Raw genomic sequence first — 19,494 nt, 5'->3', positions numbered from 1 at the left:
ATTCTGCAGCCAGCTCCCGCCTCCTGTATATGAATGAATGAGAGAGGTATCTTCAGTGGTGGTGCAGCGGCCACAGCCCCTCCCCTTCTCTTGTCCTCCTTCCTCTCATTTGCGGCAGCGGCAGCACAGGGGGGAGGGAGACACTGCTTCCTTCTCCCCTGTGCTGCTGAGGGAACACGGAGAGCGCTGTCAGCAGCGCGATCCTTGTTCCCAATAAGTTATCGGAATATCGGCAAAATAGATGCCGATAACTGTCAAAATACTGAATATCAGCCGATAATATCGGTAAAACTGATAATCAGTCGATCCCTAGTTATAATGGCTCGTTTTGTCTGGGGAGCAATTATTAGAACAAAATGGCTGCCCTGTTAGTATAGGCAAAACCTGTGCTAATCACACAGGATAAGTTACTTCACAAGACTGAGGTAAAGAGCTGCCTCATCCTCCTCTCTGCTATGCTTGTCATAGATAATGATACTGAATACAGTTTAATATGATATTTAGCTGAATCCTTGTGGAAATGGATCTCATCAGAAGACATGAAGTACAGAGAGGATGGACAGGACAGACTGTGGGAATGGAGACTGCATACAAGTGCTGCTGCTCATTAGCCACATCTGCTCATGAACTCCATTCCCACAGAGATTCAGCTAAAGATCTTATCTGTATTCAGGATCATAATCCTTGTGGATTTTTTTTTTCAGACCGCTAAACACAGTCGTGTGAATGTAGCCTTAAAGGATAACTGTAGTATATTTTATTTTATTTTTTTTAAATTTTTTTGGAGTATTGGATTGTGGTGATTAATATCTCCTTAGTGGCCCTATTTCAACTTTTCACTGTGTATTCATTACCCCTTAATTCCACAGTTTTGTCCCTTGTACTGCCTACTTTTACCTGTGCTTAAAATAGGGTTGCTAGGCATGGTCCGATAGACGGAGCACGCAGCGTGCAGGCTCACATTACAGACAGCCAGGGACAGTAAGTAAATGATTAAAGCCAGGTCCTCCCCAGCAGCTGATAACAGTGCCTGGGCTGTGTGCACTTCTCCCTGTCCCTGCGCTTGGCAGTCGCTCCCTCACTCAGCAGAGCTGGAGAATGCAGAGTTGAAGCAGCGCAGACAAGGGAAGGGAGATCTGCCGTCTGCTCAGTGTATAAATGAAAGCAACATGTGGTAAGAAGACCCCTTTGTGCTGCAGGAGATTAACCCTTTAGGGGGAGGGCTCTGGTTACTGACACTTTTGGGGGGCTATTGTTACTGGCTAGTGAGGGCAGGCGGGATTAGTCTCAGGGTGAGGGCAGTGGCGGCCATCTTAACTGAATAGTGAAATTGCAGTTTTATGCAGACTGGTTGCTAAGGGCTGAATCTTATTAAATATGGGGTCAGTCAGTCTAATAGTAACCGATTCTGGAATATCATGTTATTAGTAACTACATATATGAAAATTGAAATTAGGGTCTAAATGTGACAGTTACCCTTTAACTGAAACATGTTGCAGTGATTTATTTTTATTTTCTATTTCCTGCCTTCCTGGAGCCATAACTTATTTTTCTGTTCACAAAGCTGTATGAGGGTTTGTTTTTTATGGGACCATTTAATATTTTATACAATGCAGTGGGAAGCTGGGGGGGGAAATAAAAATCCATATAGGGTGAAACTGGGGAAAAAACAACAAAAAAAAAAAACGCAATTCCACCAGGTTTTGTTTTTACAGCATCATTTATGAAGTAAAACTGAATTGTTAACTTCATTCAGTGGGTTGATTACAATATCAAATTTTAATACAAAAATTATAAATATATATATATATATATAAATATATATATATATATATATATAAAAAACATTTAAAATTATTTTCTCTTTGCATTGCCGTATTCTGACTCAAAACGTTTTCATATTTTTTTGTAGCCCTTGAAGGGATTGTCTAAGTATTTTTATTTAATCCCCTTCTCCCCCAGTGAACTTCCTGCATTTTTAAAAACAGGGCAGCATGTCACTGCTGGATCACGTGCTGCTTGGGTATACCACTTAGGCCAATCTTTGGCTGTAGTGGTGAATATCACACAGTCGGTGTGAACGTTGACAGGTGTGGACTGGAAGTCTAGTAAAAACAAAACAACCACAGAGCTGGAACAGCTGGCAGGGAGCAGGAAAGTATAGATCTCTTCAAAAAGGTCCTGCTGGGTGGGGAGGAATTTAAACAACCCGGACAACCCCTTAAGGACCCTGCCATTCCCCACCTTAAGGGTCCATTCACACGTCCGTTGTTTCTTTCCTGATCTGTTCCATTTTTTGCTGAACAGATCTGGACCCATTCATTTTCAATGGGTCCTGAAAAAAAAAAAAAAATCAGACATTGAGCTGTCCGTTTTTTTTCAGGACCCATTGAAAATGAATGGGTCCAGATCTGTTCAGCAGATCAGGAAAGAAACAACGGACATGTGAATAAGGCCTTAGGACCAGGCCATTTTTAGAAAATCTGTCACTTTATGTGGTGATCACTTTAAAAACGCCTTTACTCATCCAGGCCATTCTGAGACTGTTTTCTCGTCACATTTTACTTCATGACAGTGGTTTAAAAAAAAAAAAAAAAAAAAATTTTAACAAAAATTAGAAGAAAAAAAAAATTTGCAAAACTTCAATTTCTCTACTTTTATAATACATTAGTAATACCTCCAAAAATATAGTTACCGTATTACTTTACATTCCCCATATGTCTACTTCATGTTTGGCTAATTTTGGGAATGCCATTTTATTTTTTGGGGACGTTAGAAGGCTTAGAAGTAAATCTTTGTGAGGCGTACATAATAGAAACCACCCAAAAAAAATGACCCCATTTTACAAACTACACCCCTCAAAAAAGGTATTCAAAACAGATTTTTAAAAATTTGTTAACCCTTTAGGTGTTCCACAAGAATAAATGGAAAAGAGATAAATATCACTTTTTTGGTAGATTTTCCATTTGAATCCATTTTTTTCCAGTTACAAAGCAAGGGTTAACAGCCAAACAAAACTCAATATTTATGGCTCTGATTCTGTAGTTTACAGAAACACCCCATATGTGGTCGTAAACTGCTGTACGGGCACACGGCAGGGCGCAGAAGGAAAGGAATGCCATACGGTTTTTGGAAGGCCGATTTTGCTGGACTGTTTTTTTTGACACCATGTCCCATTTGAAGCCCCCCCTGATGCACCCCTAGAGTAGAAACTCAAAAAAAAAAAAAAAAAGTGACCCCATTTTGGAAACTACGGGATAGGGTGGCAGTCTTGATGGTACTATTTTAGTGTACATATGATTTTTGGTTGCTCTATATTACACTTTTTGTGAGGCAAGGTAACAAGAAATAGCTGTTTTGGCACAGTTTTTATTTTTTGTTATTTACAACATTCATCTGACAGGTTAGATCATGTGGTATTTTTATAGAGCAGGTTGTCACGGACGCAACAATATCAAATATGACTACCTTTTTTTTTTAATTATTTATCTAAGTTTTACACAATGATTTTTGAAACAAAAAAAAATTATGTTTCAGTGTCTCCATAGTCTGAGAGCCATAGTTTTTTCAGTTTTTGGGCGATTATCTTAGGTAGGGTACGATTTTTGGTTTGATTGGGACTATTTTGGGGCGTGACTTTTTGATCGCTTGCTATTACACTATGTGATGTAAGGTGACAAAAAAAAAAGGCTTTTTTTTTTACACAGTTTTTATTTTACGGCTTTTACCTGAGGGGTTAGGTCATGTGATATTTTTATAGAGCAGGTTATTACGGACGCGGCAATACCCAATGTCTACTTTTCTTTTTTTCCCCATTTTTTACAAATCTATATATATTTTTTGTACTTTATTTTGGGAAAATTATTTTTATTAATTTTTTTTACTTAAAGGGAACCTGTCACCGGGATTTGATGTATAGAGCTGAGGACATGGTTGCTAGATGGCCGCTAGCACATCTGCAATACCCAGTCCCCATAACTGTGCTTTTATTGTGGAAACAAAAACTATTTGATCCATATGCAAATTACCCTGAGAGGAGTCCAGCGTGAAGGAGCGCAGCACCGCCCCGCATCCTCAGAATCTCCTCCTTGCTCCCCGACGTCAGACAGCCAGAGCGCCGAAATCTCGCGATGCGCGAGCTAGCACATGCACTGTTCCTTCCCTGAGGCTGATGCCAGCACAGGGAAGGAACACTGAGGACACTGCGCATGCGCTAGCTCACGCATCGCGAGGTTACAGCGCTCTGGCTGTCTGACGTCGGGGAGCAAGGAGGAGATTCTGATGATGCGGGGCGGTGCTGCGCTCCTTCACGCTGGACTCATCTCGCGTACAGGACACATCTCAGGGTAATTTGCATTTGGATCAAATCAGTTTTTTTCCCCACACTAAAAGCACACAGAGCTAGAGGGACTGGGTATTACGGCTGTGCTAGCGACCATCTAGCAACCCATGTCCTCAGCTCTATACATCAAATCCCAGTGACAGGTTCCCTTTAAAACTTTTCATAATTTTTTAGTTATTTTTTTGTCCCACTATGGGACAGGGTCTGATCCCTGTTTCAATACAGCACAATACATCTGTATTGTGCTGTATTGAACTGTCAGTGTCTTACACTGTAAGATGCCAACAGTTGCCTAGGAGACACAGCCCTGGGGCTGGATCTCCTTCGCTTCCGTAGCTGGCAGTCCCGATGCCTGTTCAAGGCACCGGGGCTGCCACAGCAACCCTAGGTTCCCCGTCACCGCAGCACGGGGACCCGATGGGGGATGTACAAGCTGCCACAAACCCCCTGTATGCTGCGGACCGCGGCATACAGGGGGTTAATCCACTGGCATCGGTGTTTTCACCGATGCTGGCAGATACAGCAGGGGCCCGGCATCAGCTGGGCCCCTGCTGCTGATCGCGGCAGCACGTTAACACTAGGACGCGAATGCTCATCCTAGTGCGTTAAGTACCTGCAAGTTAGGACAAGCATTCTCGTCTAAGGTCCTGAAGGGGTTAAGAACAAATTTTACTGGGTATAATGACATTCACTGAACAGTCACAAGTAGAACTGCAGCCAATCATTAGCCACTTGAGTGGCAATAACACCATAAGGTGTTGTCTACGTGGTGTCACCACTGCAGCCAGGAAAACAGCCATGCCAGGGAGAGAAACTGGTACTACGGTGTGGGATCTGTCAGATAAGTAATTAACTATTCTTTACTACATGCAGATTTTTTCTTGAAACTACACCTTTAAAGCCATAGAGTTAACGAGTTAGGCTACTTTCACACTCTCGTTTGGTGCGGATCCGTCATGGATCTGCACAGACGGATCCGTTCAGATAATACAAACATCTGCATCAGTTCAGAACGGATTCGGTTGTTCAGTTTTCTATTGTGCCAGATTGGGTCAGTGAAAACGGATCCGTCCCCATTGACTTACATTGTGTGTCAGGACGGATCAGTTTGGCTCAGTTTCGTCAGACGGACACCAAAACGGTGCAAGCAGCGTTTTGGTGTCCGCCTGCAAAGCAGACTGGAGACAGAACGGAGGCAAACTGATGCATTCTAAGCGGACCCTTTTCCATTCAGAATGCATTAGGGCCAAACTGATCAGTTTTGGACCGCTTGCGAGAGCCCTGAACGTATCTCACAAACGGAAAGCCAAAACGCCAGTGTAAAAGTAGCCTAACGCAACTCATCTTTACTGCTATAATAAATGTATTTTTATTTTTAATTTTTTATTAAGAGCACCATCAACTCCGAACAAAGTTACCACTTACCGAGATTTTGACCTGGAGCGAGAACGGGACCGCTTGGAACCTCTTGATACACTACGAGAGCGAGACCGACTGTCAGATTTTGCACGTGGAGCACTTTCCGCCGCCGACTTGGAACGAGATCGTGACTCCTAACAGAAAAAAAGTACATTAAAAATGCAGCAGTGTTAAGAAATTCCTACCTTAATACAAAACAAGAATTATATAAAACCTGGAAAACAAAGGTTATGTTACAGATTACTCTGCCCTCCATCTGACTGCATATAGCCCATAAAGATACTGGTCTCTATGAATACCCTATTTGATCCAGATGACCAAACCCAAATTTTCTTTTAACTAAAATCATGCAGAGTCATTAATTTGATCATACAGACACTGGAACGTAAACCATACATTTACTTAACCTAGGACCCATTCATTCTTCCAGATTCTTTTAATTCTATGACACTCTTGAGTTAAACTTTTCTTCATTCTTCATCTTATTTTATACATTTTTTTTTTTTTTTTTTCATTTTTCAACTTCGTGTATTCTTCCCCCAATTCAACCAATTCATTAAAGCCTTAAAACATATTCAAGTGCTTCTATCTGAACAGTCTTCTGATTATTTTTTCCCCCATTCAATTGACATTTTCTGAGCTTTACAACTTTTCATTAGCCTTCTTTTATCTTGCTTTCTCTTCAACATTCTTGGAATAAACTCTTCAATTTCTTCACGAACATTAACCTTAATGGAAAAACAACATTTAGTATATTACGAAAACCTGGGCTAGATACTCTTCTGTGGCACTAAAATTACAAAAAGCCAGCAGGTAGAGAGTATACATAGAATCTGGCAGGATCTCCCTGCAGCACCTTTTCACAATCTCCTAGGACATCGGCCATAGTAATGCTCCTCAACACAAGGCCTACTTACATTACCTAGCCCGTCAGTCACCTGAGCACCCACTACTCTCTTTACTCCATACATTGATTACAGCAAACTAAAACAAGATCGGTTCTAAAAACATATTAGAACCAAGTTGGAAACCAATCAGCATTTGGGCCCTGCAATAGCAGTTTAAGGGTCCATTCACACGTCCGCAAAATGGGTCAGCAATTTTGCAGAACAGGTGCGGACCCATTCATTTTCAATGGGGCCGGAATGTGCTGTCCGCATCCGCACTTCCGACAGGCATTTTCTATGAGAGTGCCAGCGATGTGCGGTCCGCAAAACACATATGGACGTGTGAATGGACCCTTAAGTTCTGCAGACTTGAAAATAGGTGGAGCTTCTACACTAACAGGAGTTCTTCTCTTGCTATAATTTTACACTGCAATGAGTCTTACTACCTATAGTACAGACAACATTCTTCCTCAAAGATAATTGTCACTTGAGTCACGAGTTGGGAGCACTGTCTTAAACAGTATTTTTCATAAAGACACCCGTTTTTTATAAAAGCAGCTGGCTTTGCAATCAGTCGATTGTTGCAGATCCAGAATCTCTCACTCACAGCATACAAATATTTCCCCTGCAGCGATCGGCAACCTTCGGCACTACAGCTACTGTATCTACAACTCCCAGCATGCACACTGACTCAGCTGTTCTTCTAACTCCCACAGAAGTGACAGGAAGATTCTGGGACTTGTAGTTTCGGTGCCGGAGGTTGCAGATTCCGGATGTCGTGCAAGGACATGCTTGGTCTGCCACAGCAGGAGATGCTTTTTCAGAGGGTAAGGACAAGGGTTGTCCAACTGGGAAAACCCTGTTCCAGCAGGCAGTTCCGTTGTCTGAACTGCCTGCCTGATCAGGCAAACGTATGTCATTTATTCTGACTGATCAGGGATTTTTCAGACTGATCAGGATCCTGATCAGTCTGAAAAATGCATTGCAATACCGGATCCGTTTTCCGATGTCATCAGGCAAAACAGATCAGGTATTTATTTATTTTTCTAATTTTTAAAGGTCTGCGCATGCGCAGACCGAAGGACGGATCAGACATTCCGGTATTTTGAATGCCTGATCCGGCACTAATACATTCCTATGGAAAAAAATGCTGGATCCGGCATTCAGGCAAGTCTTCAGTTTTTTTCGCCGGAGATAAAACCGTAGCATGCTACGGTTTTCTCTTTTGCCTGATCAGTCAAAATGACTGAACTGAAGACATCCTGAACGGATTACTCTCCATTCAGAATGCATGGGGATAAAACTGATCAGTTCATTTCTGGTATAGAGCCCCTGTGACGGAACTCTATGCCGGAAAAGAAAAACTCTAATGTGAAAGTAGCCTAACATACACAGCTCTACTACATCATTAACGTTAGCTTAACTATATACACACACAACCTATACACAGCTCTGCTACATGTCCATTACATAAATAGAACTGTGTGCCCTGCTTTATACACACCTTCCATACATAAAGTACCTCTGCATTCTCCACCAGCACAGTCCTACACAGAGCCTGTGTTTCCCTAACTCCTCCCACACACATGGCTGATCACATGACTGACATCACCGCAGGTCCTGTAGCCACAATGTAGTGCTTCGTGCGTTCTCTGGAGCTGCTCCTGGTGAGAGATGTATGAGGGGCGGGGCTTCCTGTGTGTCAGACCTGCAGCTTCTGATACAGCGCTCCTGACTAGAAAAAGACCATGTGTAAAAATACGCATGAGTCTTTTCAGGGCGTAAAATAGCCTGGACAGGCGTCTATGACGCTTGTACAGGCGTTATTGTGACCTCCGCCCACTCGTGTGTGCAGCGGGTGCCATAGCCACTAGGTTTCAGCTGTTTCAAACAGCAGAGACAAAAAGGGGAAGTTGCTCCATCAGCCAGATCACATACATTTAACCCCCTAGATGCCGTGGTCAAATGTGACCACGAAATCTGAACGGTGAAGACGCGGGAGCCATGAGCTCTGGTGCCTGTAACAGCATTCATCAGCTGAAATCAGGAAAGCCATTATATGCCTGTGATGGCTCAAAGTCTCAAGCATGCTACAATACCCATCACTGGTATATACTAATACAGGCCTGCAGGTGGCAGCACTGTATTTTACTCATCACAGAAAACATTTGGCACAGACTTCCATTAAAAGAAGCATCTGTGCAAGGCAACAACAGACCAAACCAAGGAGCTACTGTCCATCCCCACTTCACACACGTGTGCTGCAATTGCTTCAAGGGGTTCTCTGGGACAACAACACCGACACCCTGTCATTTTGTGGTACTGAGCCCACCACCTATTAAAACAATGAAGGGCAGGGCCCATCCCAGGGAACCCCTAAAGAAACTTGCCATCTAATATAAGGTTCCCATTGTCAGAGAATCCCTTTAAGTCCCATCCCCTTGACTAATCCTGGCTCCAGTTATTCTTAAAGAGGACCTGTCACCGCTCCTGACATTCCTGTGTTAATAGCTTCATGCATTCCCCACGTAATAATTCTGGAGCATCGTCTTATGTCTGTATGTTGTGCCATTCCTTTATTATCTCTACTAGAAGTTATGAATGAATTGCCATTAGCCTTCAGTAAGGGTACAGAGGGGAGGTAACCAGTCGGGGGGGGGGGGGGGATGTCCCTTCCCTGCACAGTCTGAAAATGACAGCACTGATTGGATAGAGTCAGTCTGTGCAGGGACACCCCCCCAACTGGTTACCTCCCCTCTGTACCCTTACTGAAGACTAATAGCAATTCATTTATAACTTCTAGTAGAAATAATAAAGGAATCGCGTAACAAAGTCATAACAATAGAGGCTCCAGAATTATTACATGGGGAATGCATGGAGCTATTAACAGTCATGTCAGGAGTGGTGACAGGTTCTCTTTAAGCCATTAAGCTGGCGGACCAGTGGATACACCCGTCCTCTTCAATAAAAGTTTGCCAGACAGCAGGATAGTAGACATGTTCCTAAAAAAAAAAAACAACCCCATGGAGGTAAGATTACTTCCTGTAATGTACCAATAACATTAATTTCCAAGTTAAAGAGGACCTTTCACCGATTCTTACCCTATGAACTAACTATACAGACATGGAGAGCGGCGCCCGGGGATCTCACTGCACTTACAATTATCCCCGGGCGCCGCTCCGTTCTCCCGTTATGCCCTCCGGTATCTCCGCTCACTAAGTTATGGTAGGCGGAGTCTGCCCTAGCGCTGGCCAATCGCAGCGCAGAGCTCACAGCCTGGGAGGTTATTTTCTCCCAGGCTGTGAGCTCTGCAATGCGATTGGCCAGCGCTAGGGCAGACTCCGCCTACCATAACTTAGGGAGCGGAGATACCGGAGGGCATAGCAGGAGAACGGAGCGGCGCCCGGGGATAATAGTAAGTGCAGAGAGATCCCCGGGCGCCGCTCCACATGTCTGTATACTTAGTTCATAGGGTAAGAATCGGTGAAAGGTCCTCTTTAAATAATAAAATGAAGCCAATGCTCCATATCCATGCATTAAAGAAGCGGTCCCAGTAAGGCTACTTTCACACTTTCCATTTTATCGTCAACGGGGACAAAACTGAACAAAAGCAAATGCATTCCGTTACGTTTGGTTGCGTCCATCGCGGACAGAATAACACTGAAAGCAGTGTTTTTTTTGGTCTGCGATGTGGTGCGGAGCAAGACGGATCCGACATGACTCACAATGTAAGTCAATGGGGACAAATCCGTTTTCACTGACACAATAGAAAATGGATCCGTCCCCACTGACTTTCAATGGAGTTCATGACGCATCCGTCTTGGCTATGTTAAAGATAATACAACTGGATCCGTTCATAACAGATGCAGACGGCTGTATTATCGTGACGAAAGCCTTTAAGATCTATGACGGATCCAGCACAAATGCTGTTGTGAAAGTAGCCCAAACCGAATGCTTCCCCAGCAGCACAGTGATAAAAAGGTTCTGCAAAGGGACTGAACAGTTGCTGTTCCTAGGGGACATAAATCACTGAGTTTTTAAAGATCTTGAGTGCTGCTTCTTCACTGAACATATAATACAAGCCGAGTCACACTTACCATTCTTTTCACTAGTCACTTCTGCTCTCCGGTCCTGCAATGCTGCGGTCATCTTCCTGGCTGCAACAGTGAAATCTTGTGCACAACCCCATCACTGTGTCGCCAAACACTGGCCTCAGCAGTGTACAGCGTGTGACTTAAAGAGGACCTTTCACCTATTATGACACTGTGAACTAACTATACAGACATGTAGAGCGGCGCCCGGGGATCTCACTGCACTTACTATTATCCCCGGGCGCCGCTCCGTTCTCCTGCTATGCCCTCCGGTATCTCCGTTCCCTAAGTTATGGTAGGCGGAGTCTGCCCTTGTTCTTCTGTAGCGCTGGCCAATCGCATTGCAGAGCTCACAGCCTGGGAGAAAATAACCTCCCAGGCTGTGAGCTCTGCGCTGCGATTGGCCAGCGCTAGAGCAGAACAAGGGCAGACTCCGCCTACCATAACTTAGTGACTGGAATCTCCGCCTACTATAACTTAGTGAGCGGAGATACCGGAGGGCATAGCGGGAGAACGGAGCGGCGCCCGGGGATAATAGTAAGTGTAGTGAGATCCCTGGGCACCGCTCTACATGTCTGTATAGTTAGTTCATAGCGTAATAATCGGTGAAAGGTCCTCTTTAAAGCCAGGGATTGGCTGTAGCGGCGACGCTGTTCGCACAGAACGTCATTGCTGCAGTCAGGAAACCAAACAGACGGAGGGGATCAGGGCAGAGGAGCGGTAGATGGGACTGTGGATTATAATCACTGCTTCAATAGTTAAACTTGGACAATACAGCACATAACTTCTATTCAATAACTTGTTGATTTTGGCTGAATATTTCAGATATGCTACAAGTAAAAGCCAAGCAAGACAGTTTTATAGTCTCCGGCTTGCTCAATTTACAGTCCATAGAACAGTCACTCACTGAGAGCACACACAGAAAACCTATCGCTCCGCCAGCCCATTCACACAGCTCGGCGGTATTCCCTATAGCCTGTTCAGGAATCTGGGGGCAGTCTACAGACATTTTTCTGACTATTAAAGGGGTATTCCAGCTAGGGTTCTTTTGATACCAAAATTTTGATTTGGTTTCAATACCATAAAAAAGTATTGCGATACTATACGAAAAAAAGAAAAAGAAAACACACCCAAAAAGCCACGTGCATTCCGCATTTTATAGAACGTCCGGCCCATAATAGAACAGTCCGATCCTATTTTTTGGGGGGACAAGGTAAAGCTGGTGCCCGTGCGGTCCGCAATGCATGGGTACCGTCCGTGGGGCAGCCGCATGGGGATCGCAAACCCATTCACTTGAATGTGATCCGTCCGTTTCGCAAAAAGATAGAACTTGCTCTATCTTTTTGCGGTGCAGAGGCACGGAACGGAACCCCAGAAAGCACTCTGTAGCACTTCCGCGGTGTCATGTTCCGCATCTCCGGATTTGCGGACCCATTGAAGTGAATGGGTCCGCATCTGTGATGCGGAATGCACAGAACGGTGCCCATGCATCACGGATCCGCAAATGTGGTCTGCAATACGGCAACGGGCAGCACACGAGCCCTTAAGGTGAATAGGACTTCAAACTCCCTGCTGCCCTGTAAACACAGCAGCAGGGAGCTTACCATGGCAGCCAGGGCTTCAGTAGTGTCCTGGCTGCCATGATGACCAATCACAGCCCCAGGATTACACTGCTGGGGCTCCGATCAGGAGCTGCCACTGCGCCACCAATGATTTTAATACTGGGAGGAGGGAGCACTGCGCCACCAATGATAATTAACATTTAATACAGGAGGCGGGATTGGCACCTGAGGGATTAACTGCCGCTCATCGCAGCTCCCCCCCAGAACCTGCCTCCTGGATTTGTATTAAACATTTACTTTCATTGGTGGCGCAGTTCTCCCGCCCCTCTCTCCTCATTGGTGGGGAAGATTGACTCCTCCTTCCCTGTGCTGCTGAGGAGAACACAGAGCAAGCTGAGAGCAGCGCGCTCCATGTTCTCTGATACTAGACTGCGCAATAGCGGAGCCTAGTATCAAAAAAAAGGCAAATCCCAGTATTGAGGTCGATACCAGACAAAAGTATCGACTGGGTATCGAAAATTCGATACCCTAATTCCGGCTGGTTAAACTTATCCCCTATCCACAGTTTAGACTATAGCTATCAGATCAGTGGCTGTTCTGCCCATTTTGTGCATAATAAATGTATGTAATGTGCTGTAAAGATTATACTGAAATGTTATGTTTGACGTTGCTGCCATCTAGTGGTCAGAGGCAGTAACCTTTAACCTGGAACTGTATTTCCTCCATTTCATGACTGCTCCTGGATCTAGCAGGCTGCATGCAGAGGAGCTCTTGATCTATTCCTGGACTTATGATGGAATTGTCTGTGAGTACTCTCACTGATGGAGTGAGGCTGCTGTATTATATGTAATGTACTGACACATATGTTTTGTTTATATTGTAGTTTTAGGCCTCTTTCACACTTGCGTTGTCCGGATCCGTCGTGTACTCCATTTGCCGGAAGTGCCCGCCGGATCCGTAACACCGCAAGTGAACTGAAAGCATTTGAAGACGGATCCGTCTTCAAAATGCGTTCAGTGTTACTATGGCACCCAGGACGCTATTAAAGTCCTGGCTGCCATAGTAGTAGTGGGGAGCAGTATACTTACAGTCCGTGTGGCTCCCGGGGCGCTCCAGAATGACGTCAGGGCGCCCCATGCGCATGGATGACGTGATCCATGCGAGCACGTCATCCATGCGCGTGGGGCGCCCTGACGTCACTCTGAAGCGCCCCGGGAGCCGCACGGACGGTAAGTATACTGCTCCCCACTACACTTTACCATGGCAAACAGGACTTTAGCGTCCTGGCAGCCATGGTAACCATTCAGAAAAAGCTAAACGTTGGATCCGGTAATGCGCCAAAACGACGTTTAGCTTAAGGCCGGATCCGGATTAATGCCTTTCAATGGGCATTAATTCCGGATCCGGCCTTGCGGCAAGTGTTCAGGATTTTTGACCGTAGCAAAAAGCGCAGCATGCTGCGGTATTTTCTCCGGCCAAAAAACGTTCCGTTCCGGAACTGAAGACATCCTGAACGGATTTCACTCCATTCAGAATGCATGGGGATAATCCTGATCAGGATTCTTCCGGCATAGAGCCCCGACGACGGAACTCTATGCCGGAACAGAACAACGCAAGTGTGAAAGAGCCCTTACAAAGTTATTCAGAAAAAAGAATGCATACAGATCTGATGTCTCATTTCTTGACTTCTGAATTATTGTTAAGCTGTCTGACTGGTGTTATACAACTGTTCAATAACACGAAGCAGTTCTACAGCTGGGACCCCTACTGATCAAGAGAACAGGGGCTCTGTACCCCCTGCAGCTCCGCTGGGAACGGAGCAGCCGGACAGACATGCGCACAGCCGCTCCATTCATTTCTATGGGAGTTCTGGAGCGAGCTGAGTAGAGCGCACCGATCTTCAGAACTCCCACAGAAATTAATGGAGCGGTGTGCATATTTGCGACCAATATGTTAGTTACTCCCTAGTTATCCTGTGGATAGGGGATAACTTTAACCAAACAGAATACCCCTTTAAGTTGGACTTGAGGTAAACGTAATAGCTATACTATAACTGCATTGTACTTTAAACCCACTGTGTCAGAAAGTACAACTAAGGCTACTTTCACACTGGCGTTTTGGCTTTCCGTTTGAGATCCATTCAGGGCTCTAAAATGGATCAGTTTTGCCCTAGTGCATTCTGAATTAGAGTTGTTGCGATACCAAAATTCTGAGTCGGTTTCAATACCATAAAAAAGTATTGCGATACTCTATACCATGCGGGGGGAGAAAAAAAAAAAATGGCGAATCGCAGAGTTAGTTTTTTTTTTCCTCTGTTTCGGCATTCACCGCATAGATATTTTTTATATTTTAATAGTTTGGACTTTTCGGACGTGGCGATATGTAATATGTTTATTTATTGTTTATATATTTTATATATAAATTGGGAAAGGGGGTGATTTATACTTGGTGTATTTTTTCCCTTTTAAATTTTTTTTTTTTTTTTTATAGTTTATTTATTAACTATTTCCACCTTAGGGGCCAGAACCTGGGATCTTTTAATCCCTTGTCCTATTCACCCTGATAGATCTCTACTAGGGTGAATAGGACTTCACTCTCCCCCTGCTGCCCTGTGCATAGTACACACAGCAGCAGGGAGATTACCACTATGTGATTTTGCTGCCGGCACCTGCCTCCTGTATTAAAAGTTAAACGACCTTTCATGAGCAGGCTGCCGCTCATTCGCCCGCTGTGCCCCCATTACAGTCTCCTGCTCCGTATGCCAATTACTACTATCTGAGCGATGGGCAGGAGACATCAGCTTCTCTCCTGGGCGTTCCTTCTCCCTAGCTGTGACGTTCTGCACTGCAGCAGGGAGAAGGAACGCCCAGGAGAGAAGCTGATGTCCCCTGCCCATCGCTCAGATAGTAGTAATTGGCATACGGAGCAGGAGACAGTAATGGGGGCACAGCGGGCGAACGGAGTGGCGCCCGGGAATAATATTAAGTGCAGGGACATCCCTGGACGCCGCTCTATGTAGCCTTGTAACTTAAAGGGAACCTGTCACCGGGATTTTGTGTATAGAGCTGAGGACATGGGTTGCTAGATGGCCGCTAGCACATCCGCAATACTCAGTCCCCCCCAAGCTCTTTGTGTAAAAAAAAAAAAAACAATTTGATACATATGTAAATTAACCTGAGATGAGTCCTGTCCCTGACTCATCTCACGTACAGGACTCGTCTCAGGTTAATTTGCATATTTATCAAATCGTTTTTTTACACAATAAAAGCACACAGAGCTATGGGGACTGGGTATTGCAGATGTGCTAGCGGCCATCTAGCAACCCATGTCCTCAGTTCTATACCCAAAATCCCGGTGACAGGTTCCCTTTAAAGTCCGGACCCATTTAAAATCCTTCTATCATTGGTGGCGCAGTGCGCCCGTCCCTCTCTCCCCTCATTGGTGGCAGCGGCAGACTGCTTCCTTCTTCCCTGTGCTGCTGAGGGAACATGAGCGCGTTGACAGCAGCGCAGCCCAGTATTGAAAAGAATGGAAATCCTAGTATCGTATTGATACCGGGACAAAAAGTACCGATTGGGTATAGAAATTTCGATACCCGCAAAAACCCTATTCTATATGGAATAGGATCCGCTTAGAATGCATCAGTTTGCCTCCGTTCCGTCTCCATTCCGCTTTGGAGGCGGACACCAAAAACGCTGCTTGCAGCGTTTCGGTGTCCGTCTGACAAAACTGAGCTAAACGGATCTGTCCCGGCACACAATGCAAGTCAATGGGGACAGATCAGTTTTCACTGACACAATAGAAAACAGATCCGTCTCCCATTGACTTTCAATGGTGTTCAAGACGGATCCGTCATGGCTACGTTACAGATAAGGCTACTTTCACACTAGCGTTCGGGGTTCCGCTTGTGAGCTCCGTTTGAAGGCTCACAAGCCCCGAACGCATCCGTACTGCCCCAATGCATTCTGAGTGGATGCGGATCCGCTCAGAATGCCTCAGTCTGGCTCCGCTTGGCCTCCGTAGCGCTACGCTCAGCAGGCGGACACCCGAACGCAGCTTGCAGCGTTCGGGTGTCCGCCTGGCCTTGTGGAGGCAAATGGATCCGTCCAGACTTACAATGTAAGTCAATGGGGACGGATCCGTTTAAAGATGACACAGTATGGCTCATTCTTCAAACGGATCCGTCTGAACTACTTTCACACTTAGAATTTTTTCTAAGCTATAATGCAGACGGATCCGTTCTGAACGCTAGTGTGTAAGTAGCCTTATAGGAGCGGATCCGTTTATGACGGATGCCTGCAGTTGTATTATTGTAACATATCCGTTTTTTGCAGATCCATGACGGATCCACCCAAAACGCAAGTGTGAAAGTAGCCTCAAGTGGTTACAGAGCAAGAAAAAACTATTAAAAAAAGGTGTACACTGGGGCAGAATTGGGTTTGCCTTTTAAGAGTAAAACCATAATTCGGCCTCTTTTACAAGTCAGTGAATCACAGATGTGTGCTGTCCATGGTCTCCACAGACCGCATTGACTTTGGGTACAGTGCCAATACAGAATAATGCCCTATTTTGGTCCCCGATTATGGACCGTGGACACAATACAAATGCCATCCATGTTTGGTTGGTGGTTTTCACAGATCGTTGGTAGGAGATTCTCTGGAGAACAATTTTCAGCCTAGCAATGAGACACACACAGCAAAAAGATGATGCACAGACCGAACACAGATGAACCGCTGTCCATCTTGTCGTCATGGACATGTAAAAGGGCCCTTACTTACTTCACTGATCCCCTGCCGTTCTGACATCCTGGTTCAACCCACAGGAGATGGCTACTCAATCACTGACCACCTGTGATATGCTGAGCAGGTATCTCCAGACATTTACTATGTCTCAAGCTTGGTCCCAGAAGCACAGACCCCTTTGTGCATGGCGGCAAATCATTCCAGGGAGCAATATATTTTTTTTAACATTCTGCCCCTACATAAAAAGCTTCTCCTGCCAGACCACCTCCTTCTACACATATCAGCCCCAGCACCTTCTGGACTATGGCTACTTGGTGACCTCTACTCCTGCAGTCAGGCTATGCCTACGTCTTTTTGCCTCACTTGCCTATGATACCATCAGCATTAATGCAGAATGGCCATGCCCGCCGTCGTACACAATATTGCTTTTTTCCTTAAAGGGGTTCTGCAGTTTTTTTTTAACTGATCGGCAGGGATCCGACACCCGGGACCCCCACTGATCAGCTGTTTGAGAAGGCAGCGGCGCTGGTAGTAGTGCCGCGTCCTTCTCGCCGATTACCACAGGCCCAGTGACGTCACAACTAGTATCAATGGCCTGGGCGGGGCTAAGGCTACTTTCACACTCGCATTTGGTGCAGATCCGTCATGGATCTGCACAAACGCATCCGTTCAGATAATACAACCGCATGCATCCGTTCAGAACGGATCCGTTTCTATTATCTTTAATATAGCCATGACGGATCCGTCATGGACACTATTGAAAGTCAAATGGGGGACGGATCAGTTTTCTTTTATTGTGCCAGTGAAAACTGATCCGTCCCCCCCATTGACTTTCAATGGTGTTGCCATTTGGCTCAGTTTCGTCAAACGGACACCAAAACGTTGCAGGCAGCGTTTTGGTGTCCGCCTACAAAGCGGAATAGAGACGGATCCTTTTCCATTCAGAATGCATTAGGGCAAAACTGATCCGTTTTGGACCGCTTTGAATAGCCCTGAATAGATCTCGGAAACGGAAAGCCAAAACGCGAGTGTGAAAGTAGCCTTGGCTCCATTCAAGTGAACAGAGCCTAGCCGCGCCCAGGCCAGTGATACTAGTCGTGACGTCATTGCAGTAAACAGCGAGAAGGCCGCGGCACTACTGCCAGCGCCGCTGCCTTCTCAAACAGCTGATCGGCGGGGGTCCCAGGTGTCGGACCCCCACCGGTCAGATGCTGATGATCTATCCAGAGGATAGACCATCAATTTAAAAAAATATATATAAAATGCAGAACCCCTTTCACACGAACAATACGGATCAAGGGAAACTCGCACCATTTCGCAAGCAAGTCAGAGTTTTTTTTGCACGGGTGAAATGCGCATTGATTAAAAAATAAAATAAACACACCAAAGGTTTACAGACATCTCTTAGCAACCATTATTTAAAAAAAAAACGCATCGCATCCGCACTTGCTTGCGGATGCGTTTTTCACACAGCCCCTTTCACTTCTATGGTGCCAGGGCTGAATGAAAACACGAAATATAGAACGAAAACCATCGCTCATGTACACAGCCCCATTGAAATGAACGGTCCGGGTTCAGCGCTGGCACAATGCATTTGCGGAAAACTCGCTCGTCTTATGAAAAGGGGCCTAAGAAAACGTATTTCATAGAGACATATCAAATGTTTGGACTAGTGGGGGTCCAAGACCCCAGGATTACTAGGAGGAGGAGAGAAGGGCTGGTACATGGCGCCCTCCTCCATGTGGAGCACAGACTGGAGCTAGGCCCGTGCAGTTCTACCGGCTCCATCTCCAGGACAGTGAGATAGATGGGGGGAAGCACCTCTCCTCCTTCTCAGCACTCAGACCCCAACCGACCACAGCATCTCATGGGTCTCTATGCCTTATCAAGAGTTTTCTGAAAGCTCATGCACACACAGCGGCTTATACGTCTACTTACTCTGCTCTCGAAGTGACTCTTCTCTACGTCGCTCATGGCTGCTGCTATAAACGTCACCGATAAACGACTTAGGGACAGGTAGTGTCAGGTAAGTGAAGGCCGGCGCCGTCTGGGTCTGTCTCCTCGCCGCTCTTTGTCCGATAAGACCGCCGCTCCTCTTGCTGCTTTTGTCTTCCTCCAACCGCTTCACAAAATGTCGTCGTCGTCTTCTCGCGGTTCATAAGGCGGGGGGCGGGGCGTGCGAGCGCAGGATGGCGGCTGGCGGGAATGACGTAGTGAAAGTCAGTATTGTGCGGCGCGTTATACAGGAGGAGCGGTTCTGAGGGGGCACTGCAGGACCTGATCAGCGCTCCTTAGCCCTCACACAATGACCACCAGTCAGTTTGCGTTTCGGAAACGTTTACTTGTCCATCCTAGTTTCTGGGAAAGCTGGGTGACCACTAAAATGGCCGACAGTGCTAGCTCGGCTTTCCCTGCTCTCAAAGCTTCCGTGACGTTCTGAAGTCAGAAACT

General features: G+C 45.6%; 1 protein-coding gene across 1 annotated transcript in view; it reads right to left on the bottom strand.

Annotated features, from left to right (window-relative positions):
• TRA2A (transformer 2 alpha homolog) overlaps window positions 1-19,212 on the bottom strand; it is a 42,823-nt gene extending 23,611 nt beyond the window's left edge. The window contains exons 1-2 of the mRNA XM_040433654.1: window positions 18,982-19,212; window positions 5,768-5,895 (exon numbers count right to left, since the gene is read on the bottom strand). Of these exons, the coding sequence (XP_040289588.1) occupies window positions 5,768-5,895; window positions 18,982-19,017 (164 nt within the window). The 5' untranslated portion in view covers window positions 19,018-19,212. The remainder of the gene's footprint in view (window positions 1-5,767; window positions 5,896-18,981) is intronic.
• Between the last annotated feature and the right edge of the window lie 282 nt (window positions 19,213-19,494).

Source organism: Bufo bufo, chromosome 5 (genome assembly GCF_905171765.1).
Source record: "Bufo bufo chromosome 5, aBufBuf1.1, whole genome shotgun sequence".
Lineage (NCBI taxonomy): Eukaryota > Metazoa > Chordata > Amphibia > Anura > Bufonidae > Bufo > Bufo bufo.
The sequence above is the reverse complement of the archived record's forward strand: the minus strand, read 5'-3'. Positions and strand labels throughout refer to the sequence as shown.